The sequence below is a fragment of the Colletotrichum costaricense genome (genome assembly GCF_030867565.1).
Source record: "Colletotrichum costaricense strain IMI 309622 chromosome Unknown Scaffold_2.1, whole genome shotgun sequence".
In the NCBI taxonomy this organism is placed as follows: domain Eukaryota; kingdom Fungi; phylum Ascomycota; class Sordariomycetes; order Glomerellales; family Glomerellaceae; genus Colletotrichum; species Colletotrichum costaricense.
The window spans coordinates 3410568-3427609 of NW_026848231.1; the positions used below are offsets into that span (position 1 = coordinate 3410568).

Below are 17042 nucleotides of genomic sequence, written 5' to 3' on the forward strand. Positions count from 1 at the left end.
GCCTGGTCTCGACCTTTCGACGCAGTCCGACGTGGGACTAGCTAAGGTCTGAAAGGGCGAAGGCTGCTCTGGAGAGTTCAGGGTCACAACCCTTGCAATCTTTCACGATGTCCTGAACAACTGGACAGCAACCCAGCTCTGGCTGAAAACCATGAGTTCGTAAGGTTGGCGAGACGGGGCGTTGCAAGGATTCGATTGGACAGTTCTTGGGCGGAGATATCGTGAACCGGGAAAATTGTATGCGGGATGGCAATAGTCGAAAACGGGATCTGCGCAGGCTCAGGGGTTGGCTAGATAGGCAGTACAGAGTTCAGACACGCCGACAGCTGAACTTGATGCATAAGGTTGACCGGTATTAGGGCTCGCTACGCGAAAAGAATGCAATTGCCACGTTCGTCGTCAATTTAATAGAGATGATGCGTTGAGAGCTGAAGCCAGCATGTGTTGAATAGTCTTTGCTCGCGAATTGAGACAGAAACTATTCGTTCAACCGCTGGGCTGAGAGGTCTGCCATCCATTGTTAAGCAGCACACAGCGGACGCCGGCAACAAGACCGCGTCCTGGGCAGTGTCGATCAAAAAGAGAATCCAGAGACTTGACTGATTCGGGGCAGCAGACCGACACTTGCGTTTCTTGTTTCCTTTCAGCAGATTCAGCGTTATGGAGGCTTTCTAGTCAAATTGACTCGCGTCTTTGTTGGGATTCACCGCACCCATTGTTCAGCCTGTTCGGACTGCTCAGGCCTCTAGCGCAGAATTTGGCCGGGATGGCGAAACGAATGCATAGACCCAAGTCGAAAGATGAGGCGATGATACCCAAGTGGATTTGAAGTAGCTGAGGTCATGGGAAAGACCGAAAAAGCGCCACGGTCGGGATGAATGGAAATCGGCGCGACCAGACGTTGGGAACTTCAGACCAATATTCTCCATTGTGCAGCATTGCAGCACAAACGTAGCTGAGAGTCGAGATTTGAACGTATCACAGTCGAGCCTGGTGCCTAGAAAAGCAAGATAGTCGTATGCAGCCACATGGTATCTGCAGCGTTGCAGTGGGTGTTGCGGGCGAGAGATTTTGGATGTTTGATTGTCGTGACCCAAGGCGAAAAGGACCAGTAACACAGCTTACCTACCTTAGGTACACGGCGGCCGCTTCCCGAAGAGCCCGATAGGACGTTGCGGATATGCGAATATGCCGTTCAAAGTGCATATGCTCTGGATCACGTCCTCCAATGGAACTTCTTCACGGTAACGAGTACGCAGCTAAACAGCATAATGAGCAGCTATACGTGTAATGACATGCTCGTTTCTGCAAGGCACAGGCGGGAGGGAAGGTGCCGGTGGAAGGATGCCGCCGAAGCAACCAAGACACCACCTCAAGACACAACCTCATCTAACCAAATGCAGAAACGACATCCAGGATCTGCCGCCATCCGTGACTGCGCTGCCGCTGCCTTGTAATCTGCATGTATCGCCATCATCATCACCTTGGGCGGCGTGCCAGCTTGCCTACCAACGTGCCAATGAGCCAACGTGCCAGCTTGCCTAGCTTTCCCGTCCCTCCTCCACCCTCTTTCAATCGGGTTCCATCGTCTGCCTCTGCCGGCTTCCTTCAGCCACCATTGTACGACCAACACATCTATCTACGACGTGCATGGAATGGGCCTGGTCTATGGAATACTTACACACTAACACTTTTTGTACGCCATACCACCCCTGGAAATCGGCAGGACCAGGCAATGTCACAGGTTCAGCAAGCCACTCTCGCCCACCTAATCTCTAGCCATCTCATCTCAATCATCCCATATTGACAATTCCGCCCGAACCTCGCCGCTACATGGGATGACGGTGGTTTCCCGTCTTACGCCCAAATCCTCTCCAGTCATTCTGCAAGTTACCGTCATGCATGGCTCTCGGACGAGACAATGACTGAGAGCACACCATTCCCGAAACATTGTTGCATGCCTTCGTGGAAAACACCGTATTGCTCCCAAAAAGCAAGTAACAACGGGAAGCCAACTCCTTTGGGGTTAACGAGGCAAGAATCCACCTCCACTCCGCCAGAGGTGTGCTTCAGGTCGGCCCCAATACGTGATTTTTCACCACCGCTCACAACCTTCACCGTGGCTAGTGCCAAGCGGAGAACTGTGAATGCCCACCAATCTTAGATGTAGGCATCCAAACGCCCTTCTACTTCCTCGAAAAGACCGATACCTTATTCTAGAGCCAAAACACACAAACCTTATGTGAGGACTCGGTCTGAAGATCGCTCTTATTGTACGAGCGTCTCCCCACCCACGACGCAGAGACAACGGGAAACCTACTGCGTAGAGAGACACTCGGCCCGGTCAGCGGTATGTCTCTCCCAAAAGTGGGATACCCTCGCAATCCCAGGGTTGCTCGCCCAAGTGGTCAACGAATAAGGTTACCAAGACCTCGGAAGGCCCTGCCAGCTTGCCGTGACCAGGGTTCTGGGACGAAAGTAGCTAGAGGCCAAAAAATCAATTGTCCTGCAGCTTGCGGTATGCCAATTTTAGCGCCCACAACCAACTTGGCCGGCGCAAGCCAAGTAGACGAGCGGAGGTTTTCAATGGTCAAAGACCTCTCGGAGGCTTGCTTTGCGGCAAGGCTAAGCTTGGTCAGGAAAGAACTGGAAAAAGGCCTTTTCCTCTCTCGGCTGTTGATATCAGCTAGCTGTCTTGCGCTTCTCTGCTTACACGACTTCCTTGAAAGCACAGTCTAGAGCCTCAGGAGATGGCCGATTTAGACCACGCTAAGTCAGGACGGCTCTGGTCGTTCCTGAGCTAGACTGCCCCATCATCCGCCGTTCTTCTGTCTCTAACCTTTTGTTTTGCTAGCATGTTGTTGATCACCAAAATCGCCGGGGTTTTCTCTGGCCGGCTTCGACTATCGTGTCTCCGGCGTGGGCGAGTGCCCTGATCAACACTGTCGTTGCCGGTGTCAGTTCACAGGCAGTCTCCCGGCTTGATGAGAAGAACTTTTTCGCGATCTTCCCGTGTCGTCCCGCTTGGCCAGTGGCCTGTAATCAACTCGCCTATTCCAGATCGGCATCATCATCATGATGGCACTTGACCAAGGCAACGCCGATGAGCTAGCACACCTATGCCTTCGCAGGGGTGTTTATGGCTGTTTCTCAGTCTAACGGCTTGGCCATGCAACGCTTGGAGAGCCATCGTTTGTGCGATAAGGCCTCGACTCTCCTTTGTCGCCTCCATCCACGCTACCCCCTCACGATGGGGGAAAGCTTCTCTCCTTCTTTGTACCTGACTACCGGGTTTCCACCCAACGCACGGGTGGCGCCAGCTTTCGAGCACCAAAGTCAGGAACCATTTCGCTTGTCACCAGTCCCATCTCAGCTAGGAGTCCGTCTTGAACGGACGACTTAGGCTTGTGGAACCCAGGTTTGCGTGCGTGGTCGACCGGCGAGTGCTGGCGAGGCCAACCGTTGTTTGTCCCCCCCCCCTCCTCGATACGATCCTTGACTAACGCCTTTCATTGCCGCATTGGAGGCGTCCATGGCCGCCCATATCGCTCCTGGCGTACTCAGCTAGACCAGATAATATTGCTCTCAGCTGCCGGTGCCCCCGTGTATGCGGCTTGACTAGACCTTTGTCCCCAGGATGGATGCCCTCCGCACTTGCAGAGTCTCTACTATGGTCCCGTCTCACATATCTTGAACCGATTTCCCGTCCCCCTAAGCTACTGGTTACCCTGACCAACACTCATTCCATTCGCTCACAATCAACCATCCTGTTCTTTCTTCACCTCAAGGCGGGAAGTGGTTTGACCAGTTTGTGGTTCGTTCGTTTCACAGTCTCCACAAGATGAAGGCTTTCAAGACATACTTCACGCCCGACCAGGCGTCGGGCCAAACCGAGGCCGAACCGTCGAAGCCGACTACTTTGCAACCGATTGCACCGCAGCCGAAGCCGCAGGCGGCCGAGAGACCGGCTCCTTACCGGACACACAGCGCCAGAACATCCGCTCGACAGTCGACAGTGAGCTTGGCGCTCACTGCCGGTATGAGGGACAAGCATGCTAGCAGTATCATCGACCTCAGGGCAGATGTCACTGTCCACAGCATCTACCAGGACCAGCTTAGGAAGATGTATGCTTCGGCGTGGAACTTGGGTGAGGGTGTTGTTCTCAAGAAGGGTCGGAACGATTATGTCTGCGCTCCTCCTCAGCTATCCACTGTACCCAATGGTTTCTTCGATATGGTCACCCAGCTGAATGTCAGCGTAAGTACTCACAGGCACTCGTCATAGTAGCCAAGTTTCCAAGTTAACCACCTGTTTAGTGTGCCATGACCGTCAACACACCTGTTATCCAGTCCATCATTCACGGACTCCTGAACAGCGGTGAACCCTTGAACTCAATTCCTCTCGCTGGAGGCTTACAGCTTCAAGTCCTCCAGAGGATGACCGATCTGCCCAGATGTCAGAAGCATCACTTTGCAGCCTTCGTTCTCGACCCTCCCCTGCTCACCGTCTGGGATGATGATGCCAACAGACTGCATGCCCGCGCAGAGAGCCTGGAGCACATGATCATCTCCTATATCTGGCGTAACGAGGGAGGTGATGAGGAGGATGGCGACGAGAAGAACGAGAAGCAGGCTGGCGTCAATGTTGAGGAACTCTCGCCTGCCGCGCTTGAGGAAGCCCTCAAGGCTGAGGTCAGACCAGTCCGACTCACCAGTTCTATCATGGTTTCGGCGGCGCTTTGCTTGTCTGTGGCGTGCTTGGGTCTCGGTTACCGTAATCTGGCTCTGGAGTCCACCATCGACGGCAGCTACACGCGCTGGGCACTCCTGGCCGTTACCCCGCTTACGCTTTTCATCAGTCTCGTGAGTATTGCGAATCTGAATTACCTGATTGTCATGAACTAACGCACCACAAGTTCTTCTTCTTGTCTATTTCCGGAAATATCTTCCAGATCCTCGGTCCCATCTCGTCGGTTCACGCAAACTCCAAGAACTACTCTGGTAAGGCACCGCGTCGCCTTGGCCCTCACCGTGGCGAGCTTCCCCACGTCACCATCCAGATGCCCGTCTATAAGGAGGGCCTGAACGCTGTCATCAAGCCCACGGTTCTCTCTCTCAAGACTGCTATCTCCACCTACGAGATGCAGGGTGGCTCTGCCAGCATCTTTGTCAACGACGACGGTATGCAGCTCATCAGCGAGGACGAAGCCTCGGCCCGTAGGGAGTTCTATGAGGAGCACAACATGGGATGGGTTGCTCGCCCCGGCCACAACCCCAAGCCTTCAGACCCCACCGTTCAGCCTTTCATCCGCAGAGGCAGATTCAAGAAGGCCTCCAACATGAACTACGCCCTGATGACTAGCAACAGGGTTGAGGAGAAGCTCAAGCAGATCAACCGCGGAAGCAGATGGAGCCAGGATAGTGAGGATCAAGCCTACGAGCAAGCTCTTGCTGAGGTTCTCGAGGAGTCTGAGGGCCGAACGTGGGCTGAGGGCAACATCCGCATGGGTGACTACATCCTTCTTATCGACTCTGACACCCGTGTTCCCCGCGACTGCTTTTTGGATGCTGTTAGCGAGATGGAGGCTTCTCCCGAGGTTGCCATCATTCAGTACACCTCCGGTGTCATGCAGGTTTCCGACTCTTTCTTCGAGAAGGCGTAAGTTGATTCGAGTGATCATTCCATACGCACACCAGCTAATCTCTTTTCACAGTGTCACATGGTTCACGCAGATGATTTACACTATGATTACCTTTGCCGTCGCCAACGGTGATATTTCGCCCTTCGTCGGTCACAACGCTATCCTCCGCTGGTCTGCTCTCCAAGATGCTGCTTCCTACATGGAGGATGGCTACGAGAAGTTCTGGTCTGAGTCTCACGTCTCCGAGGATTTCGATATGGCTTTGCGTCTGCAGACTTCCGGTTACTCTATCCGTTATGGTGCCTACACCGGTGATGGCTTCAAGGAGGGTGTCTCCCTCACTGTCTACGACGAGTTGGCCCGCTGGGAGAAGTACGCCTACGGATGCAACGAGCTGCTGTTCCACCCCTTCCGTTTCTGGCTTACTCGTGGCCCCTTCACGCCCCTCTTCAGACGGTTTGTCTTCTCCAACATCGCCTTTTACAGGAAAGTTACGATTCTGTCCTACATCGGCACCTACTACGCTATCGGAGCATCATGGATCCTTACCTTGATGAACTACTTCCTGACTGGATGGTTCTTTGGTTACTACGACAAGTACTACCTCGATTCGTTCGCTATCTTCTTCTCCATCATCGTCGTCTTCCCTCTCGCTGGAAACGTTGCCTTGGCTGTGCTCAGGTACAGACTGGGCCAGAAGTCTCTCCTTGGAGCCCGTAAGTTTCCCTCTCTTCTTCTGCATCGACACCAGACAGCTAATCTTTTCATATGTAGTCTGGGACAACTTCAAGTGGATGCCTGTGTTCACCATCTTCCTGGGCGGCATTTCACTCCACGTCTCCAAGGCTTTGCTCTGCCATTTCTTCGAGATTGACATCCAGTGGGGCGCCACTTCCAAGGAAGTCGAGAACTGCAACTTCATGGAGGAGATCCCCAAGATCATCAAGAGCTTCGCGGGCACGTTCATCTTCACAGCTCTGGGAATCGCTCTCATCGTCTGCGGATACTACGTCTTCCCCGTCCAGTGGCAGATTCGCTACTTTGCGACCATCTTCCCCGTGGCTATCTCCATCACTTCGCACTTCTGCCTTCCGGTACTTCTCAACCCCGCTTTGATGAAGTTCACCTTCTAAACCGGCACTCATTTTACGCGACCATTTAATGAACATACCATTCACTTTATCATAGAAATCTATAGACGGAGTTTAATTTGGCAGAAGGGTCCTCCACGGAGGTATAGACTGTTGATAGCGTTCTGGATGGGTCTTTTACTCAATCTTTCCTTCCATCTGGTCTTATGATGACGAGCATCGTCACGGATACAGCATGATTTAATGTTTTCAATCTCTCTCTCTCTCTATATACATATACCAGGCATATCTATGATATCCAATAAAAGAAGATAACTAAAAGCTCATTCACAGCAGAGACAGTGCCCTTATTCCCAATTGCCAACTAAGAATTCATTAACATTGCATCCGAGTGTTTACTTGATAATCCTTGCAATCCTTGCGAAGGTAGAACGGGATCGGCAAGCCAACTCTAGGGCAGTGTTGACCATCAGATTTGATAGTCCAAATCTGCGCTGAAGTAGACACACTCGCAGCTATAGAATCTGTTTTCGAACTCGATATCAAGGGACCGCATAGTACAAGGCAAGTAAACCATCAAAATCCTAGCCGACGCTACTGACCGTAAGAATATCAACGTCATTAACAAGCCATCGCATATGAGGCTCATTGCCTTCTCCACACTTCTTGCAAAAAAACATGATATGGCAGTCGATGAAATTTCGCAATATATGCTAGACAGCCAGCAGGTCTTCGCAGACCCAAATCCTGGAGAGCCGTAAGCTAACAACAGCTAACTGCGAATTCTTCCCCCCAAAAGTAAAACGATCAAGATTGCCCATGACCAACAATCACAGTAAAACGCCATGTAGAAAATGCCCCGCCGTTCTTCAAGCTCTTCTTTTTTGGTGAACCCAAAACGCCGTTCCAAATGTGCCAAACATGAAAACCCAGAGGGTATCGAGAGCAGCAGCAGCAGCAGCGCAACCACCACAGCCATTACCTCACAACGACCCCCCACACCCCTCCTCTTCTAATATCTCATAACAAGACCGACCCATCTAACTGTTCGTCGCAAAGAGGGTATCTTCGTCACGAAGGTACTCGCCGGCGTCGGACTGCCTGAAGCAGACGACACCGGTGGGATCGAGACGGCGCGCCTCGGCCGTGGAGCGGGCGGTGACGCCGAAGCCGAGGGGCTTGTCGTCCATGGCGTAGACGATGACGCCCTGGTGCTCGGGGCAGTCGTCGGACCAGCGGCCGACGTGGGCCTTTACGATGTTGCCACCGTACAGGAAGGGCATTTCTCCGTTGGGCTGAACGATTTTTTCCCTGTTAGCATGTCTGTCCCACTGTACATGCTTCCTTTCGCGGACTCCAATCGAACGAATTGGGGGTTTTTGAAGTCTGACATACCTTGACCCAAATCTTGTATCTTGCGTGCTCGCTGAGGACGGGAAGAGCGGTTACGTGCAGGCGGAACTTGCCAGTCTTTGTGAACTTTCCTATATGGCGAAAAAGGGGCGGTGGTTAGTCCATATATACACAAAGACTTGACTGAGAACTGGGGTTGGCCTTGCACGCGCAGAGGAACATACCGAGGCAGATACCGATGCTGAGAAGCTTATCGCGGGCGATGCTGGTCGCAAGATTGGCGACGGAGAGGCGCACATAGTATACACGGTCCTTGATCATGCGGAAGACGTAACGATCGGGCTCGGGACCGTTGTCGAGCGGGGCGATGAGGTTCTTCAGCGAGCTGCCCATGTAGCTGGCCAGCTTGTTGAAGAGGGTCTCGGTCTCTTTTTCTGTGAGGGGACGCATCTTGGGCTTTCTGGTAGTGTTTTGATTTCGATTCGAATGTGCTCGGTTCGGTATCGGTGTAATCGGATTGGGACTCGGCGAGCGTTGGTGGATAGGTAGGATCTTTCACAATAGAGGTGCCGTTGCCGAAAGGTGGGATGCAGGTGCATCGCGATGCGAAAAAGGTTGGAGTAGTGGCAGAAACCCAAAAAATTTCGGGCGGTCTGAGGGTGTTCCGGGGTTTCCATTGGCTCAATGGCCAAAACCTCCACTAAAAAGTTCTCGATGGTCCCTCTTCCCGCTGTTGGCGGTCCCAGGGTCCCCAACTCAATCCCACCGTACATTGAGAAATCTCTCTTTCAGCGAGGACGAGAGCATTCTAAAGACCAGCGAAGCGGCGAATCCCACAAAACAAACTCCTTTCGAAGTGTTCTATCCCTTCCGGTTGATATTCCAAACAAATCCGTTGTCCCAAAATGTCTTCTAGAGCTTCAAAACGCCGCAGGCTCACGCCGCCGCCCGACGACGAAAACGATCACACCGGCAAGTCGTCCAAGAAGATCCAAAAGTCCTTCTTCAAGAGCGCTGCCGGCTGGAACCTAGAGCAGGACTATGAGAGCCGCCCGCGCAAGGGAAAGAAGGACAAGAAGGAGAGCACCCGCTTGCCCATCAAGACAGCCGACGGCCGCCTCGAGCAGTACCGGTCCCTGCAGGGCGACGATAACAACGACGATGCCGACTCGGTCGCGAGCGACGGCGAGTGGCTCGAGGGCCGTGAGGACGAGGAGGCCACCGCCGAGGCGGCCAACGAACGTCTGCGTCAGGATCGTAGGAAAGAAGAGGAGGAGTCGGACCTGCCCGAGCCCGTCCAGATCCACCAGGCCAAAGAGGAGCTCGCCAAGATTGCCATGGCGCTGAATGAGGATCCAGAGGAGAACGTCTCAGCCTTCAAGGCCATTGCAAAGATTGGCCAGTCGCGTATCCAGGCCATTCAAAAGCTCGCGCTGGCCACCCAGCTCGCCGTCTACAAGGACGTCATCCCGGGCTACCGCATCCGGCCCGTCGCCGAGGACGCCCCCGTCGAGAAGCTCTCCAAGGAGGTCCGGAAGCTGCGCGCCTTTGAGCAGGCCCTCGTCTCCGGGTACCAGGGCTACGTGAAGGAGCTCGCGAAGTGGGCAAAGGCCGATATACCGACCACGAGGAAAACGGGGCAGAGCATCTCGAGCGTCGCCATCTCGTGCGCCTGCACGCTCGTCAACGCCGTCCCGCACTTCAACTTCCGCAACGACCTCCTGAAGATCCTCGTCAGCAAGCTCTCCAAGCGCAAGATCGATGCCGACTTTCACAAGTGCCGCCGCGCGCTCGAGACGCTCTTCGTCGACGACGAGGAGGGCCGTCCCTCCATGGAGGCCGTCTCCTTGCTCGCCAAGATGATGAAGGCCCGCAACTTTGGCGTCGATGAGAGCGTGCTCAACCTCTTCCTCCACCTGCGCCTGCTCGACGAGTTCGCGGGCAAGGCCTCGCAAGACCGCGTCGACCGGGAGCGCGACCCGGGTGCCCCCCCGCCTCAGTCACGCAAGAACTTCAAAAAGGAGTTCCGCACCAAGAAGGAGCGCAAGATGCTCAAGGAGCAGAGGGCCATCCAAAAGGACATGGAGCAGGCCGACGCCCTCGTCAGCCACGAGGAGCGCGAGCGCATGCAGTCCGAGACGCTGAAACTCGTCTTTGCGTCCTACTTCCGCATCCTCAAGATGCGCGTGCCGTGGCTCATGGGCGCCGTGCTCGAAGGCCTGGCCAAGTACGCCCACCTCATCAACCAGGACTTCTTCGGCGATCTCCTGGAGGCCCTCAAAGATCTCATCCGCCACGCCCAGGAGGACGCAGAGGGCACCAACCGCGAGGAGGACGACGACGACGGTGAGAACCAAGACGAACAAGACGACGACGACGATGACGACGACCTCGGCGGCGCATCCCGCAACACGAGCCGCGAAGCCCTCCTCTGCACAGTCACAGCCTTTGCCCTCCTCGCAGGCCAAGACGCGCACAACTCCCGCTCCGCGCTGCACCTCGACCTCTCCCACTTCGTAACCCACCTCTTCACCTCCCTCCCTTCCCTCTCCCTCAACCCGGACCTCGAACTCACCTCCAAATCCCTCCACATCCGCCCCGCCCAGGCCGCCGCCACCCGCGACAACCGCGTCAACCTGCAAACCACCACCGTCCTCCTCCTGCGCTGCCTCACGGCTGTCCTCTTGCCAGCCTACCAGATCCGCTCCGTCCCGCCCCTGCGCCTCGCGGCCTTCAGCAAGCAAATCATGTCCGCGGCGCTACACATGCCCGATAAGTCGGCGCAGGCGGCGCTCGCGCTCATGCAAGACGTCGGACACACCCACGGCAAGAAGATTGCCGCGCTGTGGTGTACCGAGGAGCGCAAGGGCGACGGCAACTACAACGCCCTCAGCGACAGCGTCGAGGGAAGCAATCCCTTTGCGACGACGGTGTGGGAGGGCGAGCTTCTGCGGAGGCACTTTTCGCCCAAAGTTAGGGAAGGTGTCAAGTTATTAGAAAAGGAGATTAATAGCGCATGAGGATGAGCATGAAGTGTAATTGGTTTGAGGCATCAGTCGAACGAAATCTAAAAAGGAGTTGGGAAACATGGGAAAAAGTGATAAAAAGGGGTTACCTTTTTACGGGTGTTGCGGGCTTTGGCATTTAGAGACCACGTACATATTACATACACCGCCCATGAACACCGGAGCCATCTTCAGGTTCGATCATGATCCCTTTAGTAGTGCCTTTATGTCTCATATTGAATCAAGCCCTGGCATTCATGGAATTTTGAGAAACTGTGGATTGACTATCTACCTAGACGGCCTGTGAGGTATCATTCCTGAGCAAAGTGACCTGGGCGGCGGACTACCTAATACCTCCAGACGCACAGGGCGGCTTCTGTACGAGATATCTCGTTCCGCTTCCCCAAGTTGAGAGACCCCCAAAGCCAATATCAAAGTCAACCTTCCATCATCATCTTCATCATCAAGAACTCTCTCTGCCTCGTCGAACCCCCACCATCTTCCGACGATCCGACGACGATGCTTAGTGGCGTCCTCCATGCCCTTTCTCTGTAGCAGCTCAAGGTCTTGCCGCTATAAGGCATCATTAAAGAGTGCTAAGAGAGATCAGAGATGCTGTCACAACTTCAACAATCTGAGGATACGGCTGCGGAAGTTTGCCTATCCATATCGCGTCCATTTCCTGTCAAAGTAGTGCCCCTCAAAGGATTTGTTATTGTTGCCCGATCATAGAGGAGCAACGATTCAAACATTCCAGAGTTGGCGACGGTGAGAGATGCATCCCGATGACGATCTAAGCCCACATCGATTCGTTGATGCCTCTACGGCGGCGGACAGACGGCTGTGGGACTGGAGCACCAGCCAAAGGAGGACCGGACGAGTTGTTGAAGGCGACAGCCAAACTATTCGAAGCGCCGGGCGAGTTGTTCTGATGGCCAGATGAATTGATATTCCGAACGGGCACACTGCTCGAGGGACCGGATACGCCGTCCGAGTCCTTCCATTGGATGACCTGGAGATGATCGTCGGGGTCATCTACAATGGCAGGGCTGGCGCCGAAGTGAAGAGGGAATTGGGCAGCAGCCTGAAGCAGCTTGGGACAGTCTGGGTTCGAGTGCTCGTGGAGGATTACGTTGACCGCGAACCTGTTCTTCACTGCATCCGACGCACCTTTCATGCGAGTGAGGTCATGATCGCCGTCAGAATCCGTGTTGTAGCATGAAGCCGCCAAGCCAATAATTGGGTGGCTTCTCTTAGGGCAGTTGCAGTAGGGTTCCTTCATCTGAGGCTCCGCTGTTTTCTTTTCGTCGGTTGTCTCCTGCTGCTCAATGAGGGGCTGAGTGTTGTTGATAATTCCGGAATGAGTATCAGTGGCGGGCACAGCGCCAGACTTGTTTCCGACTTCTTGAGCCATGCGAGCGTGGAACTCATGGTGGCCAGGAAGTTCCCGGCCACTTTCGAGCTGCGCCAGAGCCCATTCGACGGAACCGAATTTGAGCTCTGACTTAACAGCAGAGGTCTCAGTCTTCGTGGAGGAGGAGGCTTCAGCATATTGCTTGTCGTGGTGAACGGTTTCAGGAAGACGAGGAGCCTGTACGTTGTGGTTAGACTGCGGCTGTGTCACCAACTCAATGTCTTTGGCGAAAAGAGCGAAAGCTTTGGCATCCAAGTTGGAACTGGCAGTAGTTCCCACTCCGCTCATATTATTCTGTTCCCTGATGACTTTTGCCTCGTGAGCGATCCGCAAGCTCTTTCCAAAGCCACTCGGCTTCGAACGGACAGTCGTCTCAGGAGGGAAGACAGCCTCATTTTCCAGAGAAGGCGGAGGAGCGTTAGATTGAAAGATAGCTTGAGCGTTTCCGGGAACGGCGGCTTTCGATGTCTCAGGGCCATCAATTTTGGTGACAGGTATGCTTGACGAGGCACGGCTGGTCGAAGTCTCCTTGGGAGAAGCGGCAACCGGGCTAAGCTTGGGTGTAAGCCAGCTGGCGAGTTTCTGATCGATTCCCATCGGAGCGTCAGAGCGAGCAGGCACTGTGTTCGCGGGAATCGTCGGCATCGTGGGCGTCACCGGCGTCGCTGGACCAGTCTGAGGCGTGTTTGCCAACCAACCCGCGAGCGTGGGATCGACACGAGTGACGACGGAAGGCTGGACTCTGGCTCGATTGACTTGCGGCTGCGTGAAGACAGCACGCGAAGAAGAAGGCATAGGACGGTCTGCAAGGATTAGCAAATTGAACAATGGTCTCTCAAGGAGTCGACTCACTCATCTGAGTCGGAGGAGCATCGTATCGAGTAGGGGTTGCTCTTCCGATGCCGCCAGGCCTGCTGCCACTGCCGCCATCGTTCATGCGTCCTCGTCCGCTGTTCCTGCCCCTACTGCTGCCTCCCTTGGCTTTGCTGAACTCCGCGGCAAGAGCTCTTGCTGCTGCCATCTGTTCAGCCTGCTTCTTGGGGTCCATGTTGGCAAACATTTTGGCAGCACGTCCTCTGTAGCTGATAGTTCAGAACTTTCTCCAATAGATGTCTAGTGATTTGATTAGTGTCAAATTCCTCCTTGCACCTGGAAATAGACCGGGATATCTGCCGATCAATGGTCAATGGTTTGGAAGCATTCAGCAAACGCAATGCAGAAGATATAGAAAGTGTTGAAGTCGAAGATTTCGGCACAGGTTGTCATGATTGTGAAAGGCATAAAACTATGAAAAGGCATACGCGACATCAAGCTCGTTATCCCAAGGAAGGGGCCTTCGTAGAGAAATGCCCTCAACCGAGTAGATGAACCTTGAAGGAAAGAAATGAAGAGGATGTTTAGTACTCACCGTGCCTAGGTAGAGCCTCTTTCTCTGCCTTTTTCTCGTTGCTGGAAAGAGAAAACTCGTCTGTTGGTGTCCTGCTAAATTCAGCGTCAATGTGAATGTTGGCTGGAGACGGCGCCCAAGGTGGGAAACCAGATATGTTTGGATAGGAACTTGGGTAGGTAAAACTGACGAGCGCTGAGAAGAGTAGTCGAGTGCAAGGACACGAGACTGTCTGTGAGCTATAGAGAAGAAACCTTGCCCGGTGGTCCAGCGAGGAAGGATAGCTTGCCTTGCCAACCTGGACAAAAAGGGAAGGTAAGGTTGCTGGGGCAGGTGATCTTCGAGGAAGGTAGGAGCTTGGGAGAAAATCCAGGGGTCAAAGGCAGGCATAGGCAGGTTGCTTTGGAAGAAAAATCAGAGTAAACAAATATGGTTCACCCGGCTTAGGGCATAGAGAAAAATGAGACGGCAACAGATAATGGGACGGAATGGGTCTTTGGGACGGTTGCTGGGACAAGTATATGGGACTGAAGAAATGTTTTTGTTGGGAAGGTGTGAGGACTATCACCAGATGATGTTGGAGAGTAGAAGTATGCTGCTCTTCTTGTCTCATAGGGCCACCGATTCATGTGGGAAGGCTTGACGGGCTGCTAGGCTGGGCGTGAAGGGCTAACACATAGCTGCAGCAAAAGTAACAAAACAGAGGAATCAGAGAGCTCTTTGTTGGATACCCGCCTTATCTGGCACTCGTCAGCTGAGGTTCATGTTGAAGAAGAAGAAGAGACGTCTACTTTAGATATCAAGCAGGGAGCCAGTATAATGCCAAAGCACCTATACAAGACAATTTTCGCTTACATTTGTGGGCGTCGCTCTTCCTCGTCATGAGTGGATGGGAGAGGCACATGTACTGACAATCGGTCCCCTTATTTACCTCGAATATCTAGCATATGCATACCATCAAATAAAAGCTAATTCAGCGAGGGCAGAATGGGAAAATCTGGGTATTCGAGTTGGCAGGTCGATTTGCATTGCTGGGCGAGCTATGGGTATCTCATCACCATCTGTATTTCGCTGTAGTTCTTTCAAGTCGAGCAGAAATTTGGCGTTTCCTATTATCTTATGCCTTGCCGCTCTTCTTGGCCGGTACCATCTTTTCTTCCACCTTCAACTGCGTGGAACGGTAGACAGCATCCTTTGCCTCGTCCAACCAAGCGACGTGGATAGGCGAGACGTGCTTCTGAACGTAGTCTACCAGCGCCTTCGACATGGGGGCACCGACCCGGATTCCAATCGACGAGACCCTCGGGATACCGACGGCAGCGCTGAGTTTCTCGCCACATGGCTTGGAGTATCCGACCAGTCTTGTTGCAGACGCTGGTGCAGCGGTATTGGAGGCCACGGCTACCATCTGGGGCAGTTGACAGTTGAAGGCCGATGACTGGCCGGAGCGGGCGACGAATATAAGGGCATATCGAGCAGGGGGGACTGCCGCCGTGCTGGCTCCATCGGTGTCTGGCTCTGATCCTTGCTGCGTCGATGCGAGTCGTTCGAGGTTACGGGTGATGCTTGCTAGACCAACGTCGACGAAAGAGGCGATTTCTGGCAGTGGTGGACGTTCGCTCTTCTTGGGCTCCTTGCCAGCAGCTCCTTCTTCCTTTCTCTTCCTTTTGGCGGCCCGTTTGCCTTCCGAAGGCTTGACATGCCTTTGGCGGTGTTGACCCAGTGGTGTCAACAGACTGTGTGTCTGGTCAGCTCAATTTCAATGTAGACACGTGCCAGTAGCCCGAGCCAGTAGCCCGAGCCAGTAGCCCGAGTATGAATCTCAAGAAGTACCTGCAAAGTAACTCTAGAATGGCGTCTTGATCTTCAAAGGCGACCTCGGGCCTGTAGTGTGTAAGCAATTCGAGTACTTAAATAGACCTGTCAAAAGCACTCCTACCATTGTACTGCTGAAAACGGTGTGCCAACTGAATGCACCAACTTTTTACGCAGTTGGTTGGCCATTTTGATGTCTTATTCAACGTGACCAGACGTCACGATTGGTCGTCTGGTATGCAAGTCAAGGACTCGAGTCGGGAGCGAAACCAGCACCGTGCCCCAGAGAGTGAGTTTCCAGGTGAAGCAGCCGAATGAGCAGACGAGTAGAGCGTAATGGTAGCCCTGTGAATATCTGTTGCAACTGAGAGACGTTGGATTTGACGGTCCACTGGAAGTAGTTTAGGGGCTAGCAAATCAAAAGTCGAAGGTTGGAGTTGGGTGGCTGGTGCTCGAGAAGTTCAATTTCATGGATGGGTATTGGCCCGTAAGGCTTGGTCGATGCTTGTAGGAAACAGCAAACAATCGAGTTGAACTTGGCTTTTCCAATCGGGATAATTATAGCAGGAGGTGTCATGCAATGAGCTGTTGACCAAAATGCACGGCTGGAGGGGTCAATACCAACACTTGCGAGTCGTTGCCCAAAGAAAAGAAATAAGGACAAAAATAAAACTCGTCAGTCGGAAGCAACAAGGGGACTAATTGGCTTTAGCGGCCGATAGACAGATAAGCGAGGTGGCACTAGCGCCACATGATGGATCATTAGAGGAAGGAAACAGATGAACGGGCATCGAAAGCTTCAAACTTTGGAAGTTGGAGGGTGATGATGAGTCGGGCCAGGAGCTTGGCACACGGCTGGAAAGTAGGTAGTGACAGAGGTCGGTCCTTGACTAGGGCCTTTGGACGCCCTCTTGAGCTCTCTGAGGTACCTGATCCCAATGATGTCGATGCGGGCAGTCGGCTGAATGTCGACGTTGGGGTCGTTGAGGCGAGTTTGCATGGACATGGGCCGCTAAGAATACCGGCCCCGCATGAGCTCCAAGCCCCTCGGGGGGGCACGGACAGACAGCTGCGGATGGAAGAGCCGGGTCGCGCAAGGGTCGCCGAGAGGCCGAATGCGACGTTGACTTATGACCAAATTGACGGAAGCTTTTCATGTGTCATCTGGTCGGTTCCGATACGAGACTGGACTCCGAAAGAGAGTGCTCATATGAGACGACTCAAATGTGACAATGCTCTGGGGCGGGTCGGAGGCTGCTCTACCTAGGCATTTTGCCCTGGGCATACCCAAGGTCGCCGATGTAATAACAAGCTGGGACTCCGACTGATCCCGTA

General features: G+C 53.7%; 5 protein-coding genes across 5 annotated transcripts, besides 1 other annotated feature; 2 read left to right on the forward strand and 3 right to left on the reverse strand.

Moving 5' to 3' along the window:
• Window positions 1-41: part of a sequence feature (Short protein (CCOS01_02776, KAK1537456.1) was converted to a misc_feature.) that runs on past the window's edge.
• Window positions 42-3841: 3800 nt separating this feature from the next.
• On the forward strand, window positions 3842-6775 carry CCOS01_02777 (uncharacterized protein; the record flags this gene model as incomplete). Its single annotated transcript, XM_060450964.1, has 5 exons — window positions 3842-4258; window positions 4318-4863; window positions 4917-5659; window positions 5715-6358; window positions 6417-6775. The coding sequence occupies 5 exons, from the start codon at window positions 3842-3844 to the stop codon at window positions 6773-6775; spliced, it is 2709 nt and encodes a 902-aa protein (XP_060319614.1).
• Window positions 6776-7773: 998 nt separating this feature from the next.
• CCOS01_02778 (60S ribosome subunit biogenesis protein NIP7) lies at window positions 7774-8536 on the reverse strand (the record flags this gene model as incomplete). Its single annotated transcript, XM_060450965.1, has 3 exons — window positions 7774-8028; window positions 8129-8217; window positions 8311-8536. The coding sequence occupies 3 exons, from the start codon at window positions 8534-8536 to the stop codon at window positions 7774-7776; spliced, it is 570 nt and encodes a 189-aa protein (XP_060319615.1).
• A 455-nt stretch (window positions 8537-8991) lies between these two features.
• CCOS01_02779 (nucleolar complex-associated protein) lies at window positions 8992-11106 on the forward strand (the record flags this gene model as incomplete). The annotated part of the gene is made up of 1 exon (XM_060450966.1): window positions 8992-11106. One exon carries the CDS (start codon window positions 8992-8994, stop codon window positions 11104-11106), a length of 2115 nt encoding a protein of 704 aa, XP_060319616.1.
• A 778-nt stretch (window positions 11107-11884) lies between these two features.
• Window positions 11885-13565, reverse strand: CCOS01_02780 (uncharacterized protein; the record flags this gene model as incomplete). Its single annotated transcript, XM_060450967.1, has 2 exons — window positions 11885-13308; window positions 13358-13565. 2 exons carry the CDS (start codon window positions 13563-13565, stop codon window positions 11885-11887), a joined length of 1632 nt encoding a protein of 543 aa, XP_060319617.1.
• Window positions 13566-15009: 1444 nt separating this feature from the next.
• CCOS01_02781 (uncharacterized protein) lies at window positions 15010-15896 on the reverse strand (the record flags this gene model as incomplete). The annotated part of the gene is made up of 3 exons (XM_060450968.1): window positions 15010-15628; window positions 15726-15776; window positions 15832-15896. The coding sequence occupies 3 exons, from the start codon at window positions 15894-15896 to the stop codon at window positions 15010-15012; spliced, it is 735 nt and encodes a 244-aa protein (XP_060319618.1).
• Window positions 15897-17042: the final 1146 nt, after the last annotated feature.